The sequence below is a fragment of the Heptranchias perlo genome, chromosome 21, assembly GCF_035084215.1.
Source record: "Heptranchias perlo isolate sHepPer1 chromosome 21, sHepPer1.hap1, whole genome shotgun sequence".
Taxonomy (NCBI): domain Eukaryota; kingdom Metazoa; phylum Chordata; class Chondrichthyes; order Hexanchiformes; family Hexanchidae; genus Heptranchias; species Heptranchias perlo.
The window spans coordinates 32,847,502-32,874,587 of NC_090345.1; the positions used below are offsets into that span (position 1 = coordinate 32,847,502).

General features: G+C 40.4%; 1 protein-coding gene and 1 pseudogene across 2 annotated transcripts in view; both read left to right on the plus strand.

Moving 5' to 3' along the window:
• Positions 1 to 27,086, plus strand: part of LOC137340110 (adhesion G protein-coupled receptor A1) — a 387,365-nt gene that overhangs the window by 303,265 nt on the left and 57,014 nt on the right. The window contains exons 1-3 of one of the 2 annotated variants that reach the window (XM_068002425.1): positions 7,120 to 7,366; positions 9,190 to 9,397; positions 10,314 to 10,522. In XM_068002425.1, the coding sequence (XP_067858526.1) occupies positions 7,220 to 7,366; positions 9,190 to 9,397; positions 10,314 to 10,522 (564 nt within the window). In that variant the 5' untranslated portion in view covers positions 7,120 to 7,219. Of the gene's footprint in view, positions 1 to 7,119; positions 7,367 to 9,189; positions 9,398 to 10,313; positions 10,523 to 27,086 lie in introns of those variants that run through there. The other variant, XM_068002423.1, reaches the window with a different exon arrangement.
• On the plus strand, positions 14,998 to 16,030 carry LOC137340363 (putative nuclease HARBI1; annotated as a pseudogene).

The following is a 27,086-nucleotide window of genomic DNA, read 5'->3' on the forward strand; positions in this document are numbered from 1 at the left end:
TGTAACAACCTACCATGCGGTACCTTGTCAAAGGCTTTGCTAAAGTCCATGTAGACCACGTCTACTGCACAGCCCTCATCTATCTTCTTGGTTACCCCTTCAAAAAACTCAATCAAATTCGTGAGACATGATTTTCCTCTCACAAAACCATGCTGACTGTTCCTAATCAGTCCCTGCCTCTCCAAATGCCTGTAGATCCTGTCACTCAGAATACCCTCTAACAACTTACCCACTACAGATGTCAGGCTCACCGGTCTGTAGTTCCCAGGCTTTTCCCTGCCGCCCTTCTTAAACAAAGGCACAACATTTGCTACCTCCAATTTTCAGGCACCTCACCTGTAGCTGTCGATGATTCAAATATCTCTGTTAGGGGACCCGCAATTTCCTCCCTAACCTCCCATAACGTCCTGGGATACATTTCATCAGGTCCCGGAGATTTATCTACCTTGATGCGCGTTAAGACTTCCAGCACCTCCCTCTCTGTAATATGTACACTCCTCAAGACATCACTATTTATTTCCCCAAGTTCCCTAACATCCATGTCTTTCTCAACCGTAAATACCGATGTGAAATATTCATTCAGGATCTCACCCATCTCTTGTGGTTCCACACATAGATGACCTTGTTGATCCTTAAGAGGCCCTACTCTCTCCCTAGTTACTCTTTTGCCCTTTATGTATTTGTAGAAGCTCTTTGGATTCTCCTTTGCCTTATCTGCCAAAGCAATCTCATGTCCCCTTTTTGCCCTGCTGATTTCTCTCTTAACTCTACTCCGGCAATCTCTATACTCTTCAAGGGATCCACTTGAACCCAGCTGTCTATGCATGTCATATGCCTCCTTCTTCTTTTTGACTAGGGCCTCAATCTCCCGAATCATCCAAGGTTCCCTACTTCTACCAGCCTTGCCCTTCACTTTATAAGGAATGTGAAGCAAACAGCAAGGTTATCTGAATACAAGCTGGTTTTCTCAAACCATAGCATTCTGTACACTGGACGAGTCTGTTGGAACAGCCCAGTGACAGAAACGCTGCTATATTCAAATTACTAGTACCTTGCCAAGAACCATTTCTTTTGCAGCAAAATGATTTTAAAAAATCAAACTTACTCATCCAGCTACTGTGTCACTAGGCATCAAATCCAGCTGAAAACTTTTTATGTAGTGAAATTCATTCTGAAGCTATATTCATGTGCTTCCATAAAACCAGTACTGTTAATTCTCATCCTTGTTTTCAAATCCCTCCATGGCCTCGCCTCTCCCTACCTCTGACCTCCTCCAACCCTACAACCCTCCGAGACCTCTGCGCTCCTCCATTTCTGGCCTCTTGCACGTCCCCGATTTTAATCGCTCCACCGTTGGCGGCCATGCCTTCAGCTCTCTAGGCCCTCGGCTCTAATTCCCTCCATAAACCTCTCCGCCTCTCTACCTCGCTCTCCTCCCTTTAAGACACTCCTTAAAACCTATCTCTTTGACCAAGCTTTTGGTCATCTGTCTTAATGCCTCGTTATGTGGCTCGGTGTGAAATTTTGTTTGATAACGCTCCTGTGAAGCGCCTTGGGATGTTTTATTATGTTAAAGACGCTATATAAATGCAAGTTGTTGTTCATGGAATATTTGATGGGATACTGTATCGAAGTATAAAGAGTATGAAAACCAAATAGAATCATAGAATCTTACAGCACAGGAAGAGGCCATTTGCCCCATTTTCCCTGTGTCGGCTCTTTTAAAGAGCTACAAAATTAGTCCCACTCCCCCGCTCCTTCCCATAGCTCTGCAAAGCTTTCCTTTTCAAGTATATATCCAATTCCCTTTTGAATGTTACTGGTATAGTCGTGCTGAAAATGGTGCAGTGAGTTAGTACTGTGGCCCTAAACATGTCATCTGAGAACTAAAATATAGATTTGAAAGTAGGGTTACACCACCTCTTTGGTATCACAACTAATTGTCACTGGTGTTTTTATTGTTTCTAAGTAAAAATTATTCTACAGTTTTAGTTTAGCCTTATCCAGCAGTTCTTTGCTAGGATAAGTTTATCAAGCTTGAAGTGGAAAAGCTCTTCTGAAGCTGGATTGAGTCTACACTGTTCTGGGAAAGCCCAGGGTGTCTGCATTGGCATGGACTTATACTGTATCATAAGAATGTTTAGGAATGCCTCCAGATGCAAATTAAGGAATTGATTCTCTGAAAACTTCAACTTCTGAATGGGAGCAAAATATAATTATGATGTCATATTTATATATTCTGTACACAAATTCATTAAAGATTGATGTTTAAAATATGAAAACTATGAATGGACATATATTTGTTCAAAATACCAAAGTAAGAGGGCGTATATATCTGCTCCTATGACTAATAGCTGAGAAGAAAGATTAGGAAAAAGAAAAGGACTTAAAATTTACAAACTATTATTCTGAGACATTGGGGCCAATTTTCATCCCCTCCATCAGACATGAACATGGTGGTAGCACCACAAAATATCAGCACAGCACTTACCACCCTTTACCCGCCAACGTCTGCATCTCCGCCATTTTGTTGAGGCCTCATAAATGGGCAGCCCAAGCGCCAGCTGGAGACAGGCGGGAGCCACATTAGCACATTTCAAATCAGGAATTGGGGTCCAATGACGTCAAAAGTACCCCAGTGCAATTTTGAGGTACCAATGGGTGGAACGTGCACTGTGCGCACTCCGCCCATTGGAACTTGGAGTTGAGCAGCCCAACTAGCAATTATTAAAGGGGCTGCTGCTGGCCGCTGAAAGAAAGTTTTAAAAAAAGGTTTGTAAATGATATTTTGTGAGCTTAACAGGAGCATTAATGCTCCTCCTGGCCCCACAAAATTCAATCTCTCTTTCTCTCTTTCCCTCCCCCCCCCCCCTGTTCCTGACCCTCCATGGCCCTTCCCCAGGATCATCTCCCCTTTAACTTACTTGCACTGGCTGGGCTCTGCCCCGTCCAATTGGCAATCTTCTCCAAATATGCAAGCAGCTGGCCGACGGAATGTTAATGAGGCCTGACTGTAAAAATGGGTCTCGGACTGCTCCATCGCACTCACTCCACCCATCTCTCCCCGATGGAAATGGTCACATGAAGATCCACCTAATTATTCTTAAACTGATACAGCTGATTGAACATTGTTGTCATGACAGAAATTCTATTGAGGCAACCTTTGATCTGATGTAAAAGAAAAGGAAAGGATGGATAGATATGAGTCACTTTGAATTATGTCACAAAATGTGTAGACCCCCATCTCATTGCATTCTAAGAAAGAAAATAAGTAGCTGAAAACTGTGGGTGTGTTTACCCAGATGCTGCCAAAACCAATGTTGCCGATGGTTTTCAAAGTACACTGCTGTATCTTAAATTTCAATAAAACAGGATAAATGTTGATTTTTTATTGATGGCTTATATTATTAAAAAGAAAGTTGACAATCGCTTGATATACATGAAAGTTATAGAGTTATACAAGACAAGTCAGAACAAACATTGACAATACTGGATATAGCGGATAGGTATATTTTCCTATATCAAATACTACTTTGATCTTGAAATCATTAATATTTGCTCATGTAATGTCTCATGGGTTGATAGCTTCATACGATAATGAAAGATCAAATTGAGAGGATATTTGCCTGACACACTCAGGAATCATGAGGTGAAATTTGTCTTTTGCTGGAGCGCAAAACAGACGATAGCGAATCAGCCACCCGTTTTGTGCTCCGCCCGATTTTCTTTTCCATCGATTTGCTATGGCCCATTTTGTGCTACTGCCTTTGACACATTTCACCCTGATTACTGTGTTAAGTCAGCTGATCTGAAATTATTTTTGTTTGTTTGCAGCCACCATTATTGTTAGAGCTCCAGTTCTGTTGGTGAAGCTGGAGAGGCAGCAAATATCAGGTGACAGTTTTGAACAGTCCATGGTGTTACTGTGACACATTTTGCCACCCCTTTTGATCACTTAAAAAAAGGACAAATTTGATGAGAAAACAGTAAGTAAACAGGAAACAGTTTAAGCTTAGTCAGGTTAAGCCCATCTTTTTCTCCAAACAAAAGGTTCTCATTGTTTTTGTTATTTTCCATGAAGAGGAGCATTTTGTGCTTTAGTTTAGTTTATTAGTTTAGAATACCTAACGCATTTGTCAAATAGCAGTCTACATTTGTATTACAACAACTGATGGAGAACCTGATTTTAGCCAAAAATGGCTTGTTGCTGTAAACAATCATGTGCACATTTCACATTGTTGAAAAGAGACTGTTTTATTTTAATACAAGAAATTATTAACATATGTTTCCAAACCAAATTTAAACTTAACAATTATAGAAAATGTATTTGATATTTCTACACTTCACTTTTTTAAATGAAGGTATTAAAATTCTTTTATTGTAGAAGCCAGTTCTAATCTTGATAGTAGAAATCAGAAATGTTCTTCTTTGATCAGTCTCAATGCAAGGCAGATGACAATGTTTGTTCAATGTAATTTCAGCATTCATTCGACCTGTCATTGGATGTTTTAGCAGCATAAGCTGGTGCCATACCATTGTACAATTTAAAGAGAATTGAACTCTCTCCTTTAAAGGGTACTACATCTATTTCAGGAAGCAATGATGGGTGTCCAAAATTATTTTAATATTTCTGCATCTAATTTCCAATCAGTTTGTTTAACTCCACACTGAAGTTTGATATAATTTGGTATAAAAATGTTATTCATTCTTAGTACTGATTTACCATTGAAACTAATCCATTACTGATTTTTATTCCCAGGCCGACTTCTAAAGTAAATTATTAATAATTATTTTAATTGAGAATTAATGTATGCAGCATGATGCCATATCACAGTGGATCTTTAGCAGTACCATGCAGTAGTAGGACCTGATTTTGACTGGTGAGTCCTCATACAGTGAGTTCCTAATCACAACCATCAGGATGGGTACCAAATACAGCTTACCCACAAAGGGCATAGAATCTGCCACTGCCCTGCAACACCTATTAGCCACTGGTTACAAAAGCCTGGTGTTGGTCATTTGCCTGCTTTTTTGGACAGACTATGGTATATGATATAGGAAGACCTAAATAAATGGAGAAAATATAAATGCTTTTTTAAAATGAGTTTTTTCTGCTTAGTAGTAGGTTAGCACTACATTACTGTTTCTTTGTGGACCTGTGTATTTGCACTGTGCAGGCTGCTGTGACTCTTCCTTACTGGAGAAAAGAAGGCTTAGAAAGGAGATCATCAAAGTTTTCAAGACTCTAATGGGTATAGATGAACTGAACTCTGTAACCAGGGAGCATGGACTTGGCCTCAAAAGCTGGAAGGTGATCTAGCAGTTCAGACAGACAGAGAGTGTTGAATGCAAGGAATAGAGAGCTCAAGTCGACAGTGGAGGTGGATACAGGCAACAAATTAAAAAGGGAGCTAGATAGTTTTTTTAGTGAAAGAAGTAGTTGAATATACGAGATATATTAGAGTGCTCTCTGAACGTTTGCACTGGTCAAATGTACCAAAATGGCCTTTTCCGATCCTGTAAATTCATTTGTTCCTATATAATCAGTGGTTACAGGTTTGGTGCCTCTAATACTGGTGATGGCGGAGATATATGGAAATCAGTTTGGACTTTCTTCCATTCTTACCAGAAAAAAAAATCATCCAAACTGCTGCTAATTTTTTTATGTGGACAAAATCACCCAGAGGCTGATTCAGATCAATACAAATTGGTTTTAAACCAACAAATGTTATAAGGAAAGACACACAGTCTAAGAGAAAAATGCACCAACATTTCTGCCTGAAGTTATACAGTGAGTCACTGTGTATACTGGCAATGATGTCACTGCCATTCTAACCATTGTTTTTGATTTAATATGATCTCAAGAGACCCCAAATAATGGTCGTTTCCAGCAGATCCTTGATTACATTGACAAGATGATACTTGGGGGTATATTTCACTTTTAATGATTGTAATTATATTTTAAAAGTTATTTTAAATCCTTCAAAGAATCCCTTTTAAATATAATAACTTGTCTCAGTTACAAGCTGATTATTTTGAACTTATTCTCACCTCGTTCAGTCGCTGCACTTGCCTTAAACTGAACTGTACTTAACGTTTTATTACAAAGGGTTGTGAGGTCTAAAGAGGTGCAATTTTTGACATGACATATTATTAATGACCTGTAATAGTACTTGGCAGTAGAAGTGTACAGCGTGTCCAAAACAATATGATATGGATGCATGATGAGGGAATTACTACATGCAGGATCAACAGATAGCAAACCGGGGAATAGGAATCCACGTTTATGCTTCTGTTACATTAATATATTTCCTTGCTTTGTTATAACTATGATACAAACTTAACAAGTATGTAAAGCAGAATATATTAAAAATGAAGGAAAACAACAGTTACTGTTTTCTACAAAGCTACTGAATTATAAATTGTGGCAAAATTGTACGTTAAACCATTTGTTTTGCATCATGGTTTTATATAGATGCATAGCGAGGATTATTCTCTTACCTCCAAGATGTGTTATATTTTTCTGGCTGAATGGTGTATTGGAAATGGCCTGCACAAATTCAAATTGATACTGTATATAGGAGGCAGCTGGTTGTCATGGTAGCAGTACTGCAGATTCTAATTCCTGCTTCTGAATAACGGTAACAGAAAATGATGCGGAAGACATTATGGGTGAACAAATTCTATCTGCTTACATTCTCAATGTCATTTTGTTTTATATACAGCACACCTGAACACTGATGCGTGTCTGATTACTGATATGTGTCAAATATGATTAACGCATATCTGTTCCATGTAAAGTAAATACATTGTTTCATTAATTTAATCAAACAATAAATGTCTGTGAATTTTCAACTTGAAAAAAATCTCAGGAAAATGCAATAGAATTTCCATCCAAATAAACTCTGGGTTGGTTCAATGGGGCAATTGTGATTATGATTTAATAAGCACACAATAATAGTCACCAGAAAATAATGCAGAGTTTAATCATTTTGTACATAAAGATATTTCAAAGAATATTGCATCAAATTGAAAACCTAATTCCAGAATTTATATTTTTGAAACATTAACCAATGATATTGTCTAATAATTGTAGCATTCCATGCTAAGATAGTTGTTTAGAATGTTCAAATCGTATGCCAAAACACCCAAGCGCATTAGTGAATCAGCATTCAGATAGCATTCCCTGGGGTGCCTGTGCAGTCAAGACAAGGCATCAATGAGTTTCTGGCTCCAGATTCATTTTCACAGGGCTGGTTACGCACTGTGTGAAGATCATGTGCATGTTCATCATTTGCTGTGGACATTCGACCACACCAGAGGAGATATATACAGCCAGGAGGGGCTGGGTTCCACTGATCGTCTGGTAAGGCCACTGCTATCAAAAGTGACATTTTGTGGGCTTCATTTATCATGGATTAGGTCAAATTGGCAGCTACCCCATTATAAAATTTGAATCTAGGTCGTTGGGAACCTTGAACTGGTTCGTGTATGGACGCATCCTTGCTGAGGAACAAGAGCCTGTGTTGACGTTGCTGACTGTAATCCTGTGATCTGTTGTACGTCAGGGAGCGGAGTTGTTGTTTGTCCTGCATCAAATTTTTAAGTCTAAGAACAAGGGACCTGGAAAAGTTGCTTTTTGAAATCAGCACGTGTGTAGCACAGTTGAACTTGGCACTCTGGAAAAATTTGCTGATATGCTAATCGAACTGTGACCATTCACCTGGTATCTGGAAGCAACTTTCCTTCCAAGATATTAAAACCTGAAATTCTGACAAATTCCTTAACCATAACATTTCATGGAGTTATCTGTGTAACACCTTCAGTAACATTCCTGGCTAATGTGATATTGGCTTCACCACAATGTGCGGTGTTGCCTTTCTGCAGAGTGGGCCACACCTGTACCCTTTGTGTTTTCAATTGGTGGGTCTGTGGTAGGGGCAGCACCTGGAATTGGCTGGACAGAGCCAGTTACACAGAGTGTAGCTTGCAACTTAGGGTTCTTGCTTGTATTTTTCTGATTACCCGAGTGGATCATCTCTGAATTAATGTCAATTTATTTATATATTTAAAATTAAAAGAATGCAAATTTGCTTCATATTTACTTTATTTTGCTGGCTTCTGGCTTCATAGGTGGAGACAAATGAGGACAGGGGCTGGATGGCTTTTGACATACACCTGAGTGGGGTAGGAACAGGGGACAGTACATCCTCTATTTGATATAACTGATGTGAAGCATTGCACCTGCTGGGGCACGTATGTGTTGGCAGAGTAGAGTCAATGGCAGTGCCCGGTCTTAGCTTCTGTTTTTCTTTTTGGCATTTGCTGCGCAGTGTGCCTCTACCTGGCCTGAGGCAATGTTCTGTCTCCAAATATTATGTCTGCTGCCAAGGTTTTACAAAATCACCATTCTAACTTATACTTGTACGTACACTAAATGCCACAGAAGCTGCTACTGTTAATGACTGATAATGTATAATATTGTGGACAAAGGTTTGAATGAAACTTTAGCTTGAAGTTTATTTCAAAGGGTTTCCAAGGGAAAAAAAAACTACTGAGTTTTATTCAGTGTAAATATAGTTTCCTAATGAGGGTATGTTGTGAGCTACTGCAGGCTTTTGGTTCTGATGTGTGATTAATGTGGCAGATGACAAACCCAAATGAATAATCATCTTCATTTAAGAGGAATAAAGGAAAGTGGTGTTGCCTATATGAAGAAAATCTAAAATTAAACTACTTAAATATGTTTTCTCTCTGTGTTTACTTTGATTAGGCACTTTATTTCATTGCCATTTCATATTAATAGAGAACAAACACTTCTGTGCAACCTTTTAGAATTTCATTCTGTATGTGAGTTGTCTGATTCTGTTGCAAGTGAAGGGTAAAAACCTGGTAGGTTGTCTCTTTAAATAAGATCTGCAGTGTTGATGTAACCCTCTAGCATGGATGGTAGGAACCATTGTCACCTCTGCAGCAGGGAGCTTGACCAGAAAGGCTCTCTCAGGCAATGGAAATGTGCTGTTTGTTAAAATGCACTGAATTATAGCAATTCCCCTGGTTATGACTCCTTTTTTTGGTAGCTTCCAATCTGTCGGTAAAAGCGACAGTTCATATGCCTTGCTGTAAAGGAAAATATTGAAAACAACAATGTTGTGACTCACATATTTTCCTCTTTCTTTAATTCTACAGAACACCATAGCAGTGGCATCAGTTCAGTTGCCACCAGCAATTTTCACTCATTTCCTAGCCTTGCACACTGTTGACAATTCATCTTGCAAGCTGCAATTTATTGTATTCCGGAATGGAAAACTCTTTCCCAGTACAGGTAACTCATCAAACCTTGCTGATGATGGGAAACGCAAGTGTGTTTCGACTCCAGTTGTCTTTATCAAAATAGGTAAGATTCTATTTAAATTTGAAAATGTAAATATTTCTGATAGTTTAAATGATGTGCACGAGATTGATAAATAGCATTGTCTATTTAACATTGGATGTAGGTTTTTATTTTACTTTGAGAGACAATGAAAATAAGCAGATTCATTAGCAGTTTCTGTGTTTGCAGTAGGTTGCTTTTCAAACCATTTGCAAAATGTAGCATTTGACTAAAAGAATACTGTTTGCATGGCTGACCTTCAATTTGTTGCTACATATGGACGTAAAAGGGTGATTTGTGTCTAATAGCTCCCTCTTTGTTTCTAATGTCAGTTTCTATAGTTCTCCATAATTACTCTATCTAATTATGTAACTTAGTCAAACAAGTCCATCCATTCTGAAAATGTATCCATTTTATGACCGTCATTCAGGTTGTATTCCACTATAGAATGCAATGTATGGCATGCATTTCTAAAAATGATTTTTGTGCTGTAGATTACTCTATTTTTAATCGTGCCCATTTTCAGAAAGGATTTTTTAATGCGGGGAACAGTAACACTCAGAATACATAGTTGACTTTAATCTGCATAAAGCATAAATGAATATATTGAGGATAATGTAAACAAGGATTAAAGAAAAATTGTACATGCCTGTCCTGCTGAAATCCTAGCATGGCTTTATTCTGATTCATTTTAATAAGTTTTTTTTTCTTTATAACATATTTCAACAGAATGCTTTGTAAAAGACAGAGTTAGCAGTTTCATGTTCTTTAATTGCTTTACAATTCATAATTTGTGCTGAAAGTTTCATTGTGATATTTAAGCGCAGAAGTAATTTTCTATCCTTCGATTCTTGCAGTTTAAAACCTTCCAGAACTGTGTACATAGTATTCAGCTATAAGCTTTTCCACTCCATTTACCTAATTCAATTTGCTTCTGCAGATGGGTGCAGCTTTGGGAACCTCACTAAACCCATTACTGTTGCTCTGAGGCACTTCGCACAGGGTGCAGATCCCACTGCAGCATATTGGGATTTTGACCTTTTGGATGGGCACGGTGGTTGGCATGCTAAAGGGTGCCATATAACAGGCTCTGCAAGCAATATTAGCACCATTCAATGTATGCACTTCGGTAACTTTGCAGTACTAATGGTGAGTACATGTCTGAACATTCAATAGAAAGTTATGTTTGGCAACAAACCAGTACATATCCTTTAACTCATCCTTAATAAAGACTAAAATATTTTACAAACCGTCTCACAGAAACATCAGAGAATAAGCTAGCAACATTTTATAGACAGCATTAAATATAAATAATTCAACATCATTTTTTGTGGACTGCAGTGCTCCAGTATATTGCAGATGATCATTTAAGTGTGGCATCGTAAATTGTAGTTTAAAAAATTATGCAGCAGTAAAAATAATAGGATAACTTGATTTATTTGTAGGATAAACCTTGCCTGGTATATATGTTGATGTTTGGCGTTCGATGTTGTATTCCTGAAAGGGTTTCTGTTTCCGCATTTAAATTGTGTGGCATAGACTATTCCAATCAGGCATGAGACAGATGCACAGTTAAATAGAATAATTTTTTTTTTTAAAAAGGCCAGAGAAGAAACGAGGGCTTCAGTCCTAATTTTCCACAGCAGTAGTTGCCATGTTATTATAATACCCATGCATGGGTTTATAATTTGTTTACTGATGTCACTGCCTGTAATATATATTTGACATTCTTTCCCACAATAAACCTTGTGTGGTGTTAAAGATGGAATCATTAGCTACCGTATAGTGCTACGAGATGTGTTTTGAAATGTTGCCAAAATGTCACCAACATATTCCAATTCATTTCAGTGGCTTTGTGTCTCGTGTGGCATACTCTTTCATTTCTGTTCAGACTCGCATTCCACATCACAAGCAATATGCATATAAATTGAGCATCAACCCTGTCAAAGAAAGAATGGGTGTGACAAATCTGTGAAATAGAGTACATGGTGAGATCATCAACATCAACACATACTTAACATCCCTTTCCAATAGGAACAATTTGGGAATATTGGATTTAAAAGTGCATTATCATTCTGAACAGGAATTTTCTGATGGGTGAATTGAAGCATTAAATCCGACTCTCGCGTTCCGAAATCAAATGTATTGCATTTATAAATTCATTATTTCAGCAGAATTACACCTAGATAAATAGGTTCAACTTGTTTACATTTTGAAAGGTTTGTAATTGTGTAAATGTCAAGGTATTGGTATGTATTTGTGAAAGCCAGCTGTACTGACGACTGTGGAACAGAGGAGAAGTGTGTGTAGAATACTAATCTGCTATCAGATAGAGCACAGATGTTGGCCAATCATAGCATGGGTTTGTGACGGTCTCGTAATCTAATGTGATTATTATCACTCACCAGGGCACAAATCATTACTCTTCGAAAATATTTTGAGTTTCATCTAAAGCTCTTGGACAACATCCAAAGTGGTGCAGCATGGGAATATTTAGTTGAATAGTAGTTTGACCACATTTCCCCCCTCCCCCCCGTCGAGTTAAGGTTTAAAAAAAACCTTCAAAAGCTCATCATCAGTATTATCATATTGTTCCAAACATAAACTAAACTCAGTGTTAAATAATCGCACAATTCAAAATTAGATTGTTGTCGGTATTGCAAGTTAATTAAGTTTTGTGTTTAACTGAAAAATTCAAGAATAGTGCAGTTTTTATTTAGCCTAACAGGCTGTGCTGTTATTTAAGAAGTGTTAAGGCATGGTAATATATTTGGGAGGGAGTTTTACATCTATCTTTTGAATTATTTTACAAAATTATATTGACATTGTATTGTACTGAGAACCTCCTTTCATAAAATCTATGCATTGACAATATGCCAGCATATTTGTTTAATGTGAAAACTCCAATAAAATATTAATAAAGGCAAAAAGGAAACAGCAAGCTGATCTGTGTAAAAACAAAATATTCTAATGAAATCCGTTAAATCTGAGCACGTTAGCACTTTAATCTTCTGCTATTTTCAGTAATTCAGGAACATCCAAAATAGTAATATAATGAGTGTTTACATTGGCAACTGCAGCAAGTCTGTTGGTACTCTGCTGTAGGTTACTCTTTAATAGGAATCTGAGTCACCTCATTTACACTAACCTTCTCAGCAAGGAGCTCTGAGAATGAAGGGAATGCTATCAAGAGTATTTCTGAATGCAGTAAAATATAGAAAGTAAGATTTGTTTTATGACATACATATTACATGGAGACGCGTTGTTCTTGTATTTGAAGTTGAGAGTTTGCATTGCAGTTACTGTGATGGAAAATCAGCACTGAATCCCTTTCTTCCCAGTTGAGGTTTCATATCAATTCTTCACCAGAGTTAAATTATTGTCAGGAACCTGAACATTTACACTGGGTTTAACATGAAGTAAAGCCTCTTGTGTAAATGGGAATCTAAAGTATTGTGCTTGCTGCATGGAAAGAACATTTCTGTTTTCTATGGCTTTGAACAAAATCAATTATAACGTAAGATTTGCAGAACAATGGGATTGAGCATATGTTCATACAAGTTATTACCTTGCAGCATTTGTAACTGTCTTATTTTCACATTTAAGATCGCAGGTAGGCTCACTGACATTCCTAAATATCACAACCATATTAATTACCTGGTAGCCATTGAGGCTATGTACGGTATCAGCCATGGCTCAGTGGTACCACCCTTGCGTCTGAGTCAGATGGTTGTGGGTTCAAGCCCCATTCCAGCACTTAAGTACACAATCTAGGCTGACACTGTGCAGTGCTGAGGGAGTGCTGCACTGTCAGAGGTGCTGTATTTTGGATGAGGTGTAAAATCAAGGTTCTTTCTGCCCTCTCTTTGACATTTAAGGTCCCATGGCACCATTTAAAGAAGAACAGGAGAGTTCCCTCAGTGTCCTGGCCAACATTTATCCTTCAACCAACATCACTAAAACAGATAATCTGGTCATTTATCTCATTGCCGTTTGTGCGACCGAGCTGTGCGACAAATTTTGCTGCCATGTTTCCTTGCATCACAACTGTGCCTACTATTCAAAAGTAATTGGTTGTGAAGCGCTTTAGGATATCCTGAGATGATGAAAGATGCTATATAAATACAAGCTCTATCTTTCTTTCTAGTTACCTTTTTGTTTCCAGAAAAAAGGGATTAAATGTCTCTGCATAGATTTTTGCAAGCTGCTAACAAAATGGAAAGTTTGTGTGAATTTTAAATGCCCAATTCCATTAAATACAATGGTTCCAATTTTCAAATCAAATTGCAGGTGCGTTGGGGGTGGGGGGGCTGTGAAAATCGGGAAAATCCCAAGCGGGTGAGGAAGCTGGCCCCAACCCGCCGACTTCTGGGTTTCCCACAGACGTGCCTGTGTGAGCGTGTGATTCCCGCTCCCAATTAAAGCCGGCGGGATGATAATTAAAGAACTAAATGTACCTCCTTAAGGTACTTCATTTCTGATATGGTAGAGAGTTAAACCGATTTTAAACTTACCTGGACGGCTTTCCCACAGCTTCCAATTGAAACCAGGTGTGAAGAGTCAGATCGGGCAAAAATAAAGTAAATAAATTAAATAAAAAACCATTGCACAAAGTTTTTTTAAAAAACCTACCTTTCCACCGATGTCACCTGCACCCCCTGCTCCGATGTCCAATGTCTCCCTCTCCCCCACCCCCCCCGATGTCTCCCTCTCAGATCTTCCCCTCTCCCCCTCCCCCGATCTTCCCCTCTCCCTCTCTTTCCCCCCCCACCCTCCCCGGTCTTCCCACCTTCCCCTCTTCCCCCCCCCCCAATCTTCCCCTCTCCCTCTCCCTCTCCCCCTCCCCTCGATCTTCCCATCTCCCCCTCCCCGTATCTTCCCCCTCCCCCCCCCTCCAAATCAGTCTGGCTGCCGGGCGCAAAACCCAGAAACAACTTTAATTACCATCAATTACATCGCGATCGGGTCGGAAAAGGTAAGTTCTTTTTCATTCAGGTTTGCCACGGGCACCTTCACCCTCCCCCCCACCCCACTGCCATTCCACCACCATTTTAAAATTGAGCCCAATGTCTTTTGTTGGAGCGACCAACAGTCAGCTAATCACAATGTACTTGTAATAAGGGGATTGAGTTTCCTTAATGTTTTCAGCAGTCACACCATTTATACACAGATTGTGTGCCGAAAAGTTCAAGGAAATTTGCGGTTAGCGCAATCCACCATTTAAGCATTAAACACAAGTCTCTTCATTCTTTTTACCAGCTTTCAGTGAACTCCCATGGGGGCTCATTTTCATAGTGTCACCAAGTGACTGCAGTACCTGTGAATTAAAATTTCCTGCTTTTTCGCCACGACTGAATTCTGGGTCGCTTACACCCATAAAAAAACAGGCACAGCTGCACCCCAGTCACCAATTTCAGGCGGAAGTGAGGAGTTTGAGAGCTTTTGCTTGTGGATTTCTGGCTTTAGAAAACCTTTTTTCAACCTGTTTTTATGGGTTGTGCTCACTGAGACTTGCACTTCACCCACCCCCTCTTCTTCCCCCCCCTCCCCCACCCTGCAGTGCAACTGTCTCACCCCACCCCTGCTGCCCTCCTCCCCACACATGGAGAAACTCTGGAGAAAGTATGGAATTCTCCACGAACACACCTTTCTTTGCCATCCTTATGGAGGAGGAGAAGGAACAACAGCACGTGGAGGCAAGGTGAATAAGGCAGCATGGCAGGAGACACCAGCCCACCAGGTACTACTCTCCACAGTGTGTTTATAGGCTGCACAGGTTCTTTGAGGACCTCTGGTGGAGGAGCTTTGTGTTCGTAGGGTTCTCTAAGCCTGTTGTCGCACAACATTGCGATCTTCCACATGAAAATCTGCAGCCTCGCTCCACATCCAGAATGCTCTGACTGTGGCTAAGGAAGTGACCACTGCCCTAATTTTATTTGGCTCTAGATCGCTCCAAGCTACCACAGGAGATCTATGTAACATCAGCCAGGGAGCGGTCACAGTAGCCATTCATCAGGTCACAGACGTGCACTTAAATCAACTTTAGCACCACACCCAGGCAGCCCACTGAAGGTGCCAATAGAACAGCCTTTGCCACATGTGAACAGGAAAGGTTTACCTTCACCAAATGTACAGATTGTCTGCGAGGCCAACCAGAAGATTCCGCTTGTCAATGCCCTGTGTACAGGAAGCTGCCACGATGCATTTACTCTTCAACACTCGGCACTCTTCCATGAGGGTAACCATGTGAATGGATGGATCCTGCGAGACCAAGCATACCCTCTACTGCTGTGGCTCATGACTCCACTGCAACAACCGAGAACCCAGGCAGAGGACAGATACAACCTGGCCCATGCAGCAACAAGACTTGTGGTGGAGAGGACCATAGGAGTCTTTCAATACCTGGACAGATCTGGTGGAGTCCAGCAGTACATGCTGCAAAGGGTAATGAGGATCCTGATTGCATGCTGTACCCTACACACTTTTGCACTCCAAGAAACCCTACAGTTCAACATGGATGATTAGGAGCCAGTGGCACCCGAGGAAAGAGAGTTGCAGGTCCCAACGCATTAGGAGGATGACCACTCAGAGAAGTCATCGCTCACAGCTGCAAAGGCCATCCGAAGTTGGATGCTACAGGATGTATTTACACAGTGATTGACTATAGCAGCATACTGCACCCTCACCTCCTTTACGCCAGTTGAGTTGCTAAGAAAGTGATCTTTCTTGAAACCACCATCAACCTTATCACATGACTGCTGAGCATCCCCTGTTGTCCCAACTGGACTTGCCCAATATTCATCACCTGAGTAAAGTACACACCAAATGAGTGTTCCCTTTTCTGAATGACTTCAATGTCCATGAATAACAATACATTCATATTATACTTCAATAAAAACATATCTTTGAGTTCAAATAAATTAACATCCCAGTCTTTTTTTTACATCCTGATTCCACTTGGTGACTAGACGTGCCTTCCAATCCCCTCATCTGTTGCTCCTTCTAAGTGCCACCTGATGGCCAGGCTGGCAGCTGGATGCTTCCTCATGCTGTAAAAAAGGGTCCTGGGACTGAGGTGGCCCTTATCACTTGCCAGCTGGCTCCTGACAGGGAGTCGCTGCTGGCTGCATCTCTGAAGGGAGCTCCTGGGCAGCCTTGAGTTGCCTGCCATGATCTGCAGGCCAGGGTGCTTTGAGAGGAAAGGCCAGAATGACTGGGTACAACAAAGTATAAGCCTTATGGTAAAATGCCTTTATGTGTATACTGTGTATCAATCTCTACAGGTGAATTTAAAAAGACATGCATTGTGCCTGACATCTAGGGCTTGAAATAAGGTAATGCAATCTTTAGGAGAGGTAAGGCTCATGTTCTAGCACTTAAAGGAAGATATCAGTGAGGAAATATTCATTCAGTCCTCCATCTTTATTTGTGAATTCGCTAAAGTGTATTATTCCAACCAGATTCTCTAAATGTAAACACAAGCAGAAATTGTGACTGGCACTTCCGTTTAACCTCAGTTCAGTTCAAGCTTAGCATAAACAGTAACATTCTAAATGTCCCAGTGACCAAATGGATAAAGGCACTAAGCAATACAAACCAAAAAGTCCAAGATGCAATTCCCAGCCTCTGCTGAGATAGCTGAACTCAACCATGGCAGTAGTTGAAGTCACTGAACCCGGACTAGGGAGAGGAAAAGTGGCCAAGGTTCCTCGATATTTAATAAACCCTGCTAGAAAGTGCATGGACAACAGGCGAGAATAAACTCTCACTCAACTGTGACTGAACATTTATTAACACTCACTGCCTAGGCTCACACATGAACAATAGCCACCTGATCAACGTACCATAGGGCTGCCAGCATCTGAGCTCTATCCCAGTAAGTCAGGGCTATCAGGAGAGGAAGAACGTAAAAGAAAGAAAAGACTTTTATTTATACAGTATCTTATGCCTCTGAGAAACATCTTAATATGCTTAACATGCAAATAATTCATTTGAAATGTACTGACTGTTGTTATGCCAGTCATTTGCCACACAGCAACATCCCACAAATTGCAATGAGACGCATCTACTTTTGGTGGTGGTTGAGAGAGAAACATTGTCCAAAACACAAGGGGCTAAAGAGGAGCAAATTGGGAAAAAGAGCAATGTTTTTGTGCATATGGAGCATGTACATGTTGCATGTGTATATGGGGCAAGCCCAGAAATTACAGTGTGTGATATTAGTGTATGAGCTCTTAATGCATTTGTATTGCACAGCAGAATTTGCTTTTAGATAGGGATTCTTCGTGGGAGAGTCCAAAACTAGGGACTATAAATATAAGATAGTCACTAATAAATTCAATAAGGAATTCGGGAGAAATGTCTTTACCCAGAGAGTGGTTAGAATGTGGAACTCGCTACAACAGGAGTAATTGAGGTGACTAACATAGATATATTTAAGGGGTAGCTAGGTAAGTACATGAGGGAGAAAGGAATACAAGGATATTTTGATAGGGTGAGATAAAGTAAGGTGGGAAGAGGCTTGTGTGGAGTATAAACACCAGCATAGACCAGTTGCGCCGAATGGCCTGTTTCTGTCCTGTACATTCTATGTAATTCTATGTAAGTATTTGCACAGAAGTTGGACACTGGGGGTGGAATTGGTCAATGCCAGTGAAGTCAATGGAAAGGAAAATCGAGCCATGGTGTAACATGAGCTGCCGATTCGCTAGCAGCCGCTTTGCCCTACTGCCATTGACCAATTTCATTGAAATGAATGGAATGAAAACCAGGCTGGGTCTGTAAAGGACGGGCGAATCCCCCCTGCCAGATTACCGCCCTGGCAGTGAAGACAAAAATCTATCCCTATATGTCTATTGTCCCTATCAACAAGGTAGTCAACTCTGTTCTCAAATACCAGATGCTTCAACACCAGAATGGTTAGTCACATTGTCAAATATTTAGCTCTTCCGCTCTCATGCATTGCTAGAGCACATACGCTGTATACATAGAGGACGATAGTGAGGAATAAGCCTCACTGCTTTACACACTTTATAACCAAGTATTTTATACCTTTTCTCATGACTGCAGTCGTCCCATTTAAGATTGTGGCCTGTAGCATGCATGTGTAACAGCCTTATTATAGAAATCTAAACACAGATCAGTGTTATGAGGACCGGGGAGGGGGGAGATTTTCTATTTGTGCCCAAAACGGACATGACATCGATGGTGTGCCTGCCCAGGGCAGCAGTTGGGAGGCTCGAACTATTTTCAGGTTCGGGCCTAATATAAATTTTTCTAGCAAGCTGCGGACGCCAAACAGGCAATCTGCTGCAGCTGGCCAGTTTTGTTGCTATGAAAATCAGCTGGCTTGTTCACAGAGCCAGCTGGCGGGTAAGGTCTGCAAAGGGTGGGGGGAGGGGGTAGATCTTGTGGGGGGGTGGGGTGTGAGAACGGGCTGTCAGTGGGCTGGAAATTTTTTATTGGGCCTGGATGAACACTCAAGCTATTTCTTTTCCCACAAAAATCTTCTTAAAGTCCTACCTTTTCAGCAAGGCCTTTAGCGATCCCTTTAAGGACCAATGGTTAGGCCTCGCAACGCCTTGAGAAAATTGGCGTACAATGTGCATGCTCCAGCCATTCCTCCAAGAAAACTGCAAATGGGTTTTTATAACGTGTAGGACCCGGATTTGCATATTTAAACAGGCTCCAGCCTGTTTTGAGTGGGAGTACTGGGTGCCCATTTAAAGGTTTGCCTGAAAATTGTATTCAGGCAGGCAAATGGGTGTCCCCACCAGATTTTCGTGTGCTGGCTGCCAGTTTTTCGGGCGAGAAATGGGCTGCCTGCAGATCAAAATCTCCCCCTTCCACCGCCCCAGTTACCAAAGTATAAATAGATAAATATCTCATTGCATTTTTCAACCTTATTTATACTGTGAATTCTATATTCACATTGTCTGAAGTATAACATGAAAACATTCAAAGTAATAAAAACCTGACAAGATCGCATGGTCAGCATAGGATGCAACATGACTTTGTGCTTGATTTAGCATTGTTTCTTTATTGTAGCAAGTTGAGAGTGATAAAATGGAACGTTTATATTTATGATGACAGGCGATATTAACTGATATAATTTTGTATACGTGTATTTTATCTGATTGTTTTATTCCAGTGATCAGATTCAGTTTATTTTAAAAATGTTACACTGATATATTCAGTACCTTACTTTGCACGTAACTTCATTCCTTATAATACCATTTCTTTCATACAATTTAAATGACTTTATTAGGGTTCACGAGTATTTGTTTTCTGCAAGTTAACATTCCTAATCTTTACCATTATTTTAATAAAACTCCAGTAAATAGATTCTGTAGTGGTGTAGAATGTTTGCCTCGTACAGACAGTCAAGCAGAGTCTGGACTGATTTTGATTTTTTAATTTTCTGAAAACTCTCTGAATTATAGTTGGCTTGGTAATTTAACTTCATTGAAATGATCTGTACGCTCTATATCGAACATGTATCATTTTTACATGAACAATATGAGGGATTGTTACAGAAAGTGTCATAAGTAATGAACTTCAAATAATTATGGGATAGATTTTGAAACGTGTCTACGAATAATGTGTTACTGTAATTATTCCTCTGTGCCTTAATGACCATTTTGATTGTGACTATATTCTGGAACCAATTCTTTAACTTTCTGCTGCTAATGGGAAATTTCCATTTCCAGTGTGATGATCTGTTTTTTTTTATTCATCCATGGAATGTGGGCGTCGCTGGCAAGGCCAGCATTTATTGCCCATCCCTAATTGCCGTTGAGAAGGTGGTGAAGAGCCACCTTCTTAAATTGATGCAGTCTGTGTGGTGAAGGTTCTCCCACAGTGCTCTTAGGTAGAGTGTTCCAGGATTTTGACCCAGCGACGATGAAGGAACGGCGATATATTTCCAAATCGAGATGGTGTATGACTTGGAGGGGAACGTGCAGGTGGTGTTGTTCCCATATGCCTGCTGCCCTTGTCCTTCTAGGTGGTAGAGGTCGCAGGTTTGGGAGGTGCTGTCGAAGAAGCCTTGGCGCGTTGCTGCAGTGCATCCTTTAGATGGTACACACTGCAGCCACGGTGCACTGGTGGTGAAGGAAGTGAATGTTTAGGGTGGTGGATGGGGTACCAATCAAGCAGGCTGCTTTGTCCTGGATGGTGTCGAGCTTCTTGAATGTTGTTGGAGCTGCACTCATCCAGGTAAGTGGAGAGTATTCCATCACGCTCCTGACTTGTGTCTTGTAGATGGTAGAAAGGCTTTGGGGAGTCAGGAGGTGAGTTACTCGCCGCAGAATACCCAGCCTCTGACCTGCTCTTGTAACCACAGTATTTATGTGGCTGGTCCAGTTAAGTTTCTGGTCAATGGTGACCCCCAGGATGTTGATGGTGGGGGATTTGGTGATGGTAATGCCGTTGAATGTCAAGGGGAGGTGGTTAGACCCTCTCTTGTTGGAGATGGTCATTGCCTGGCACTTGTCTGGTGCGAATGTTACTTGCCACTTATCAGCCCAAGCCTGGATGTTGTCCAGGTCTTGCTGCATGCGGGCACGGATTGCTTCATTATCTGAGGGGTTGCGAATGGAACTGAACATTGTGCAATCATCAGTGAGCATCCCCATTTCTGACCTTATGATGGAGGGAAGGTCATTGATAAAGCAGCTGAAGATGGTTGGTCCTAGGACACTGCCCTGAGGAATTCCTGCAGCAGAGTCCTGGGGCTGAGATGATTGGCCTCCAACAACCACTACCATCTTCCTTTGTGCTAGGTATGACTCCAGCCACTGGAGAGATTTCCCCCTGATTCCCATTGACTTCAATTTTACTAGGGCTCCTTGGTGCCACACTCGGTCAAATGCTGTGTAATATTAATAGCAATAAGGTGAACATAAATACCTTTAAAAATTGTAAGATATTTTAGATTGGATAGTTACGAGCATTAAAACAAGCATAAAATAACTGGAAGGTTTTAGTGACATATAAAAGTATTTTCAGAGTCTCCCTCTGTAAAATTGTAATCACTGTCCAACTTTAATGATTTAGAGTACCAGACAATTTGTAATTTGTGTGATTTTAATGCAGTTGGAGTCCTTTTTTCTGGACATTTCATCTTTTACTCTCATTTTTATCCCTGATTTTGCCCATCCAAGTTTCTCATCTTCAGCTACAATTCTGAGGACACAGGAAGCAGATCCCCCTGAGTCAAAGCACCGACACTTTTTACCAAACCTGCTGCCTATATGTATGATGTGGAGATGCCGGTGATGGACTGGGGTTGACAATTGTAAACAATTTTACAACACCAAGTTATAGTCCAGCAATTTTATTTTAAATTCACAAGCTTTCGGAGATTTTCTCCTTCCTCAGGCAAATGTTTCAAGATCTCCTTGAAGCCTACGCATTTATACATATTGAACAATAATAAATGGTGTTTACAGACTGCCCCTGCAACTGCCCGTTGCCAAGGCAATCACCGTGTTCAGACAGAGAGGTGTTACCTGCAGAACCTCCGAATACACATTCAATAAAAAAACAAACAGGGAAAAAAAACAGAGAAAAAAAAAAACACAGAGAGAGGCAGAAACATCCGGAAGGCAGAGAGAGCCAGCAAATGACCCATTATATTAAAAACAGATAACATTTGTTCGCTGGTGGGGTAACGTGTAGCGTGACATGAACCCAAGATCCCGGTTGAGGCCGTCCTCATGGGTGCGGAACTTGGCTATCAATTTCTGCTCGACGATTTTGCGTTGTCGTGTGTCTCGAAGGCCGCCTTGGAGTACGCTTACCCGAAGGTCGGTGGATGAATGTCCATGACTGCTGAAGTGTTCCCCGACTGGGAGGGAACCCTCCTGTTTGGCGATTGTTGCGCGGTGTCCGTTCATCCGTTGTCGCAGCGTCTGCATGGTCTCGCCAATGTACCATGCTCTGGGGCATCCTTTCCTGCAACGTATGAGGTAGCTATATGTATGGTAGTGAATTTAAACCTATGATTATCAGTATTATTACTGATCCATACACATAGCTGCACAGTCCCAATCTGCTTCAGATTGCCTCTCAACACTTATGAGCCCTCAAAACCCATGAATCTCAAAGGAAGTACCATGCCATTCCTTAACTAATAACACCAAAACAAATCCATACCTACCAGTGCCAATACCTATGACTAATAACACTGGTACCCCATTATTACCAATAGCAGTATAACTTGGCATCTATTATTATTACCATCAATGTTATTCAAAGCTAATATTGCCAAAACTAATGTTACTCAGCACTCACTTTACCACTGTTAGTTTTGCTCTGTATTCAAAGTTCCAACTCTAACTCAGCCCTATACCCGTGATAGCCTACCTGGTAACACACTGTACCCATGCCTGCCGCTGTTGATGACTCCATACTCAACCGACAGGAGCTTTGCTTGCCGTGGAATGAGCAAGAGAAAGTCAACTTTACCAATTCCATCCAAAAGATGAGATGCTTTACTTCTCCAAATGTGCCAGGTAGCTGCCCAGCCAAGAGTGAAGAAAACATCACGGTCTAGAAATTCGATGGTGCCGTGCCTGCTTTTCAGGTGCTAAACGGACGCCTAATCCTCTAATATGGCAGACATGAAGCGCACGCTCATTATGAGTCAGAAGTGTGTCGTTCGCCATATTGGTGTCACCAAAAAAAAAGGCATCCAGGGCCACGCCTGAAACAGGTGCAATTAAGGAGCCTAATGCCTGTTTGAGGCCCTATCTGCAATATTGGTTTGATCTGAATGTGGAGCCAAGAGGAGCATGTGTGTTCCTACTGACCTCACAAAAACCGCGGGTCGCTGCCGGTCACCAATCGACCCCCCCCCCCGCAATCACGACTTTGACCGCTGCCGCCACCCTCCCTTCCTCCCAGTCGTCGCCACCACTACTCTCCCTCCCAATCGCTCCCCCACTTCCGGTCGCCTCCTTCTCCTGGTCCCCTTTAAGGACTTACTAGAGGACGACTGCCAGAGACACAGCAGCCCAATCTTCACGGCCTCTTCTCCAGCGAGCTGCCTGGGGACGCCCATTAGGTGTCTGCAGCTTGCCGGTTTGATGATAAAGGCCCGAGGCCCAATATTAGGTGAGCTTCAGATCTAACCATCTGTTTTTGGGCGTGAATGAATTTTTACTCCCACATTTGTGGCTGGAGGAATTGAATCTATAAGCAAGTGTTAAGATTCAAATCTATAAGCAAGGTAGTATGAAATGAGCATTTTAATTCCCAGTTATTTTATGATTTTCAACCTTTAGGTCATATTATTAATTATATGGGATTACAGCTAACCAGTTATTTAGCATATTTTGTTTTATAAGGTTTTAAATACAAATACTACTATCATTATGGTGTGCATATTGTGGTATAAAAAATGCATCTGAGCTGTCTTTGCCTTCCGAGCTGTGGGTTACACGCAGTTTTCACGTAACTGTAATTTTAATTATAATTTGTTGTACACAGACTTAATTTAGCAACAGAAGCATTTGTATTTCCCTTGATGTTGCTCATGTTTTTGTTTATCCTTCCAATTTTAACATTTGCCAATAAATATAGTTGGTTATCTAGTTTCCATTATACAGATATATTTTTCATAATATAAAATTATATATTTTCCGAAACACATGCACATTTTTTCCTGCAGCTACTAACTAATTTAAACACATAGATGTAATATAAAATGTTCCTATTTCAGTGCTGATTTATTGTGTTGGCTGCAATGTAAATTGTTTACAGAAACAGAAGTGCTCAGGGGGTACTGCCTTGTAGGTTTCATGATTGTATTCCTGAAAGACACGTAGCTTATTATTCCATTTGAGCACTCAAGTATGAACTGATCAGGTAGAACCCAAATCTATTTCAATGTCATAGAACATTATAAATAATTAGATGGACAGTAGGAGATATATGCTAACCTATTATGCTATATTTGAAATTTAAAAAGCTCGAATGGAAAGACCATGCATCTGAATTTTTTGTTAATATTGTATACTACTGCTTTTATTAAAATTCATAGCATAAAAGAATTCTAAATGTATGGCCTTGCCTAAAATTTTTTGTCTCACGCTGTTTTTGGTAAATTTAATTGAATTAGAATCAATACAAATTGGAGACGATGTTGCTCATTGTATGTGATATTATTTTGACTGTAGTATATCAGTTTTGACTTGGAGTGAAACTTTCTTTGCTCTAGCAGCTAAAGGAGATGCTAGATTTCACACCAGGTCAGTAAAACAAAAAATCCCTGGAGCCAAGTTGCTCTTCATTTGAGAGTCATAACCATCCATTTACTTTTATACCTCTTCTTCCTTGTGCATTAAAAATGAAGAATGGTTAACAATGTAAACAACCAATGATGTGGTAATTTCACGCTATTGTAAGTAGCTACATAATGTGGCATGTTGTTTATTACATTCTGTGCGAAATATAGAAAATAGCTATTCATTTTTCAAAACCCAAGATGCCATTTAGGAAATGCTTCAGTGTTTACCTGGACCATGATAACTCAGGATTATAATTAATTAGGTCATTCTGTCACTAAAAAAAAACCAGCCACTTTTTTCACCGCCACAGCTATTAATATTTCACAAACTATAGTGAACAAGATACCCACAAAATACAATTTGTTAAGAATATGAATCGAATCGTAAGGACCAATCATTGTTGTCTATGGCAGCCTGGCACTAGGAAAACTCTTTTTAAAGAGTTATTTTTAATTTAAATACATGTGTTGTAATAATACTAGTAGAAAATGGATTATTGTATGGTATTGTGAATAATTAATTATTCAACAAACCTCGGAGAGTAGTAGTGAAAATCAAAATAACTAACTGAAATTTAGATGTGACATTTTCAAAAGTGAATGCATAGAACAGACTATTGTGCCATTCAGAATCCACTTGCTTGTGAATTATAAGCATGTCAAGCTCAATGACAAAATTCCATAGGACTGTCAACTAAATAGCAATGGGAGTATAGGAACAGAAGTCGACCATTCAGCCCCTTGAGTCTAATCCTTCATTCTGTTAAGTCATGGCTGATCTGTATCTCAATCCCATTTACTTGCCTTTGCTCCATATCCCTTGATACTCTTATCTAATAGAAATCTATCAATCTCAGTTTTGGAAGCTCTAATTGACCCAGCTTCCACTGCCTTTTTACAGAAGAGAGTTCCAGATTCCCATTTTGTGTGGAAAAGTGCTTTCTGATTTCACTCCTAAATGGACTAGCCCTAATTTAAAGATTATGCTCCCTTGTTTTGGATTCCCCACCAGAGAAAATAGTTTCTCTCTACCCTATTGAATCCCTTTATCATTTTAAAGACCTCGGTTAGATCAGTCCTCAACCTTCTATACCCCCTCCAAGGCCAATAGAACGTTCCTGAGTTTCGGTGCCCAAAACTGAACACAGTACTCCAGATGTGGTCTGACCAAGGCTCTGTACAACTGAAGCATCACTACCTCACTTTTTTTATTCCAACTCTTGAGATTCCATTTGACCTTTTGACTGCTTATTGTACCTATGCATTAGCTAATGATCTGTGCATCAAAATCCCTTTGCTCTTCTACAGCTCCTAGCCTCTCACCATTAAGAAAATATTCTGGTTTGTCTTTCTTGGATCCAAAGTGCATGACCTCACATTTGCCCACAATGAACTTCATCTTCCATTCTTATGCCCAGTCACTTGGTCTATCTATGTCCCTTTGTAACTTCCCGCTCCCATCGACACAACTTACTGTGTTAGCTGCACCATGTAGCAATGAAAGTTAGTCGACTTTACGGGCTGACAAATTGAGAAGAAAGGCAAAGGAAAAATGATTAAGTGCCAGGCAATTCAAATGTTTGTCGATTCATACAAGATTAGATATTGTTTGACCACCCATGGGATCAGTCTCTTCTGAATGCAAGGTGTTATCAAAGTCAGTTCATGTCACTTCTACCATTATTGTAAAGGTCGATGTCCAAGATTAAATTTGGATTGTGATGCGCAATTAGGCAGACTCCAAACTTAAAATAACATTTTAATATTAGAATTCTGCTTCAGGCTTTGGATATTATTTTCATCATGCAACAGATGCTTCCATCGTATAACGGTCCAGATATGGACTGAGAAAGCTTTATCATCTTTAATTATTTTTTTGTGCGGATCAAAATGAGATGTTAGTGCTGGGGAATTGAACCCTTCCTATATCAGGCACCCAGCATGACTATCGCACTCCTAGCTCAGATGCAGCACAGCCAGATGCAGAGTAAAACTCTACTCTGTCCCAACAACATCCCTCAGCTCCAAACTCAGAAGAGCATCTGCACAGCAGCAATGTAACATTTTTCCCCCATCTCCCATGCCAGTCATCCTGTCAACTTTGAGTGAAGTTGCCAGTTAGTGCCAAGTTAAGGATAATTCTATGCTGGAGATCCACGCCCACTAGGAACTGGACTGAGACTTCTCAAACGCATTTCACATCGGACAGCCAGCCGGCAAACAGAGGAGACTTTCATCCCCTTGGTCTGGGCGAGATCTGAATCCAATTCCCAGAGGTCAAAGGCCAGTGTCTGTGCCCCCAGATCCCACTGACTGGGTGTCGTTACCAGAATTATTAACTATTTTTACACATGGTTCATTAATAAAAAGCCTATTGAAAGCATTAGTACTGGATACTACTGCTAAATTAAAGTTATGATC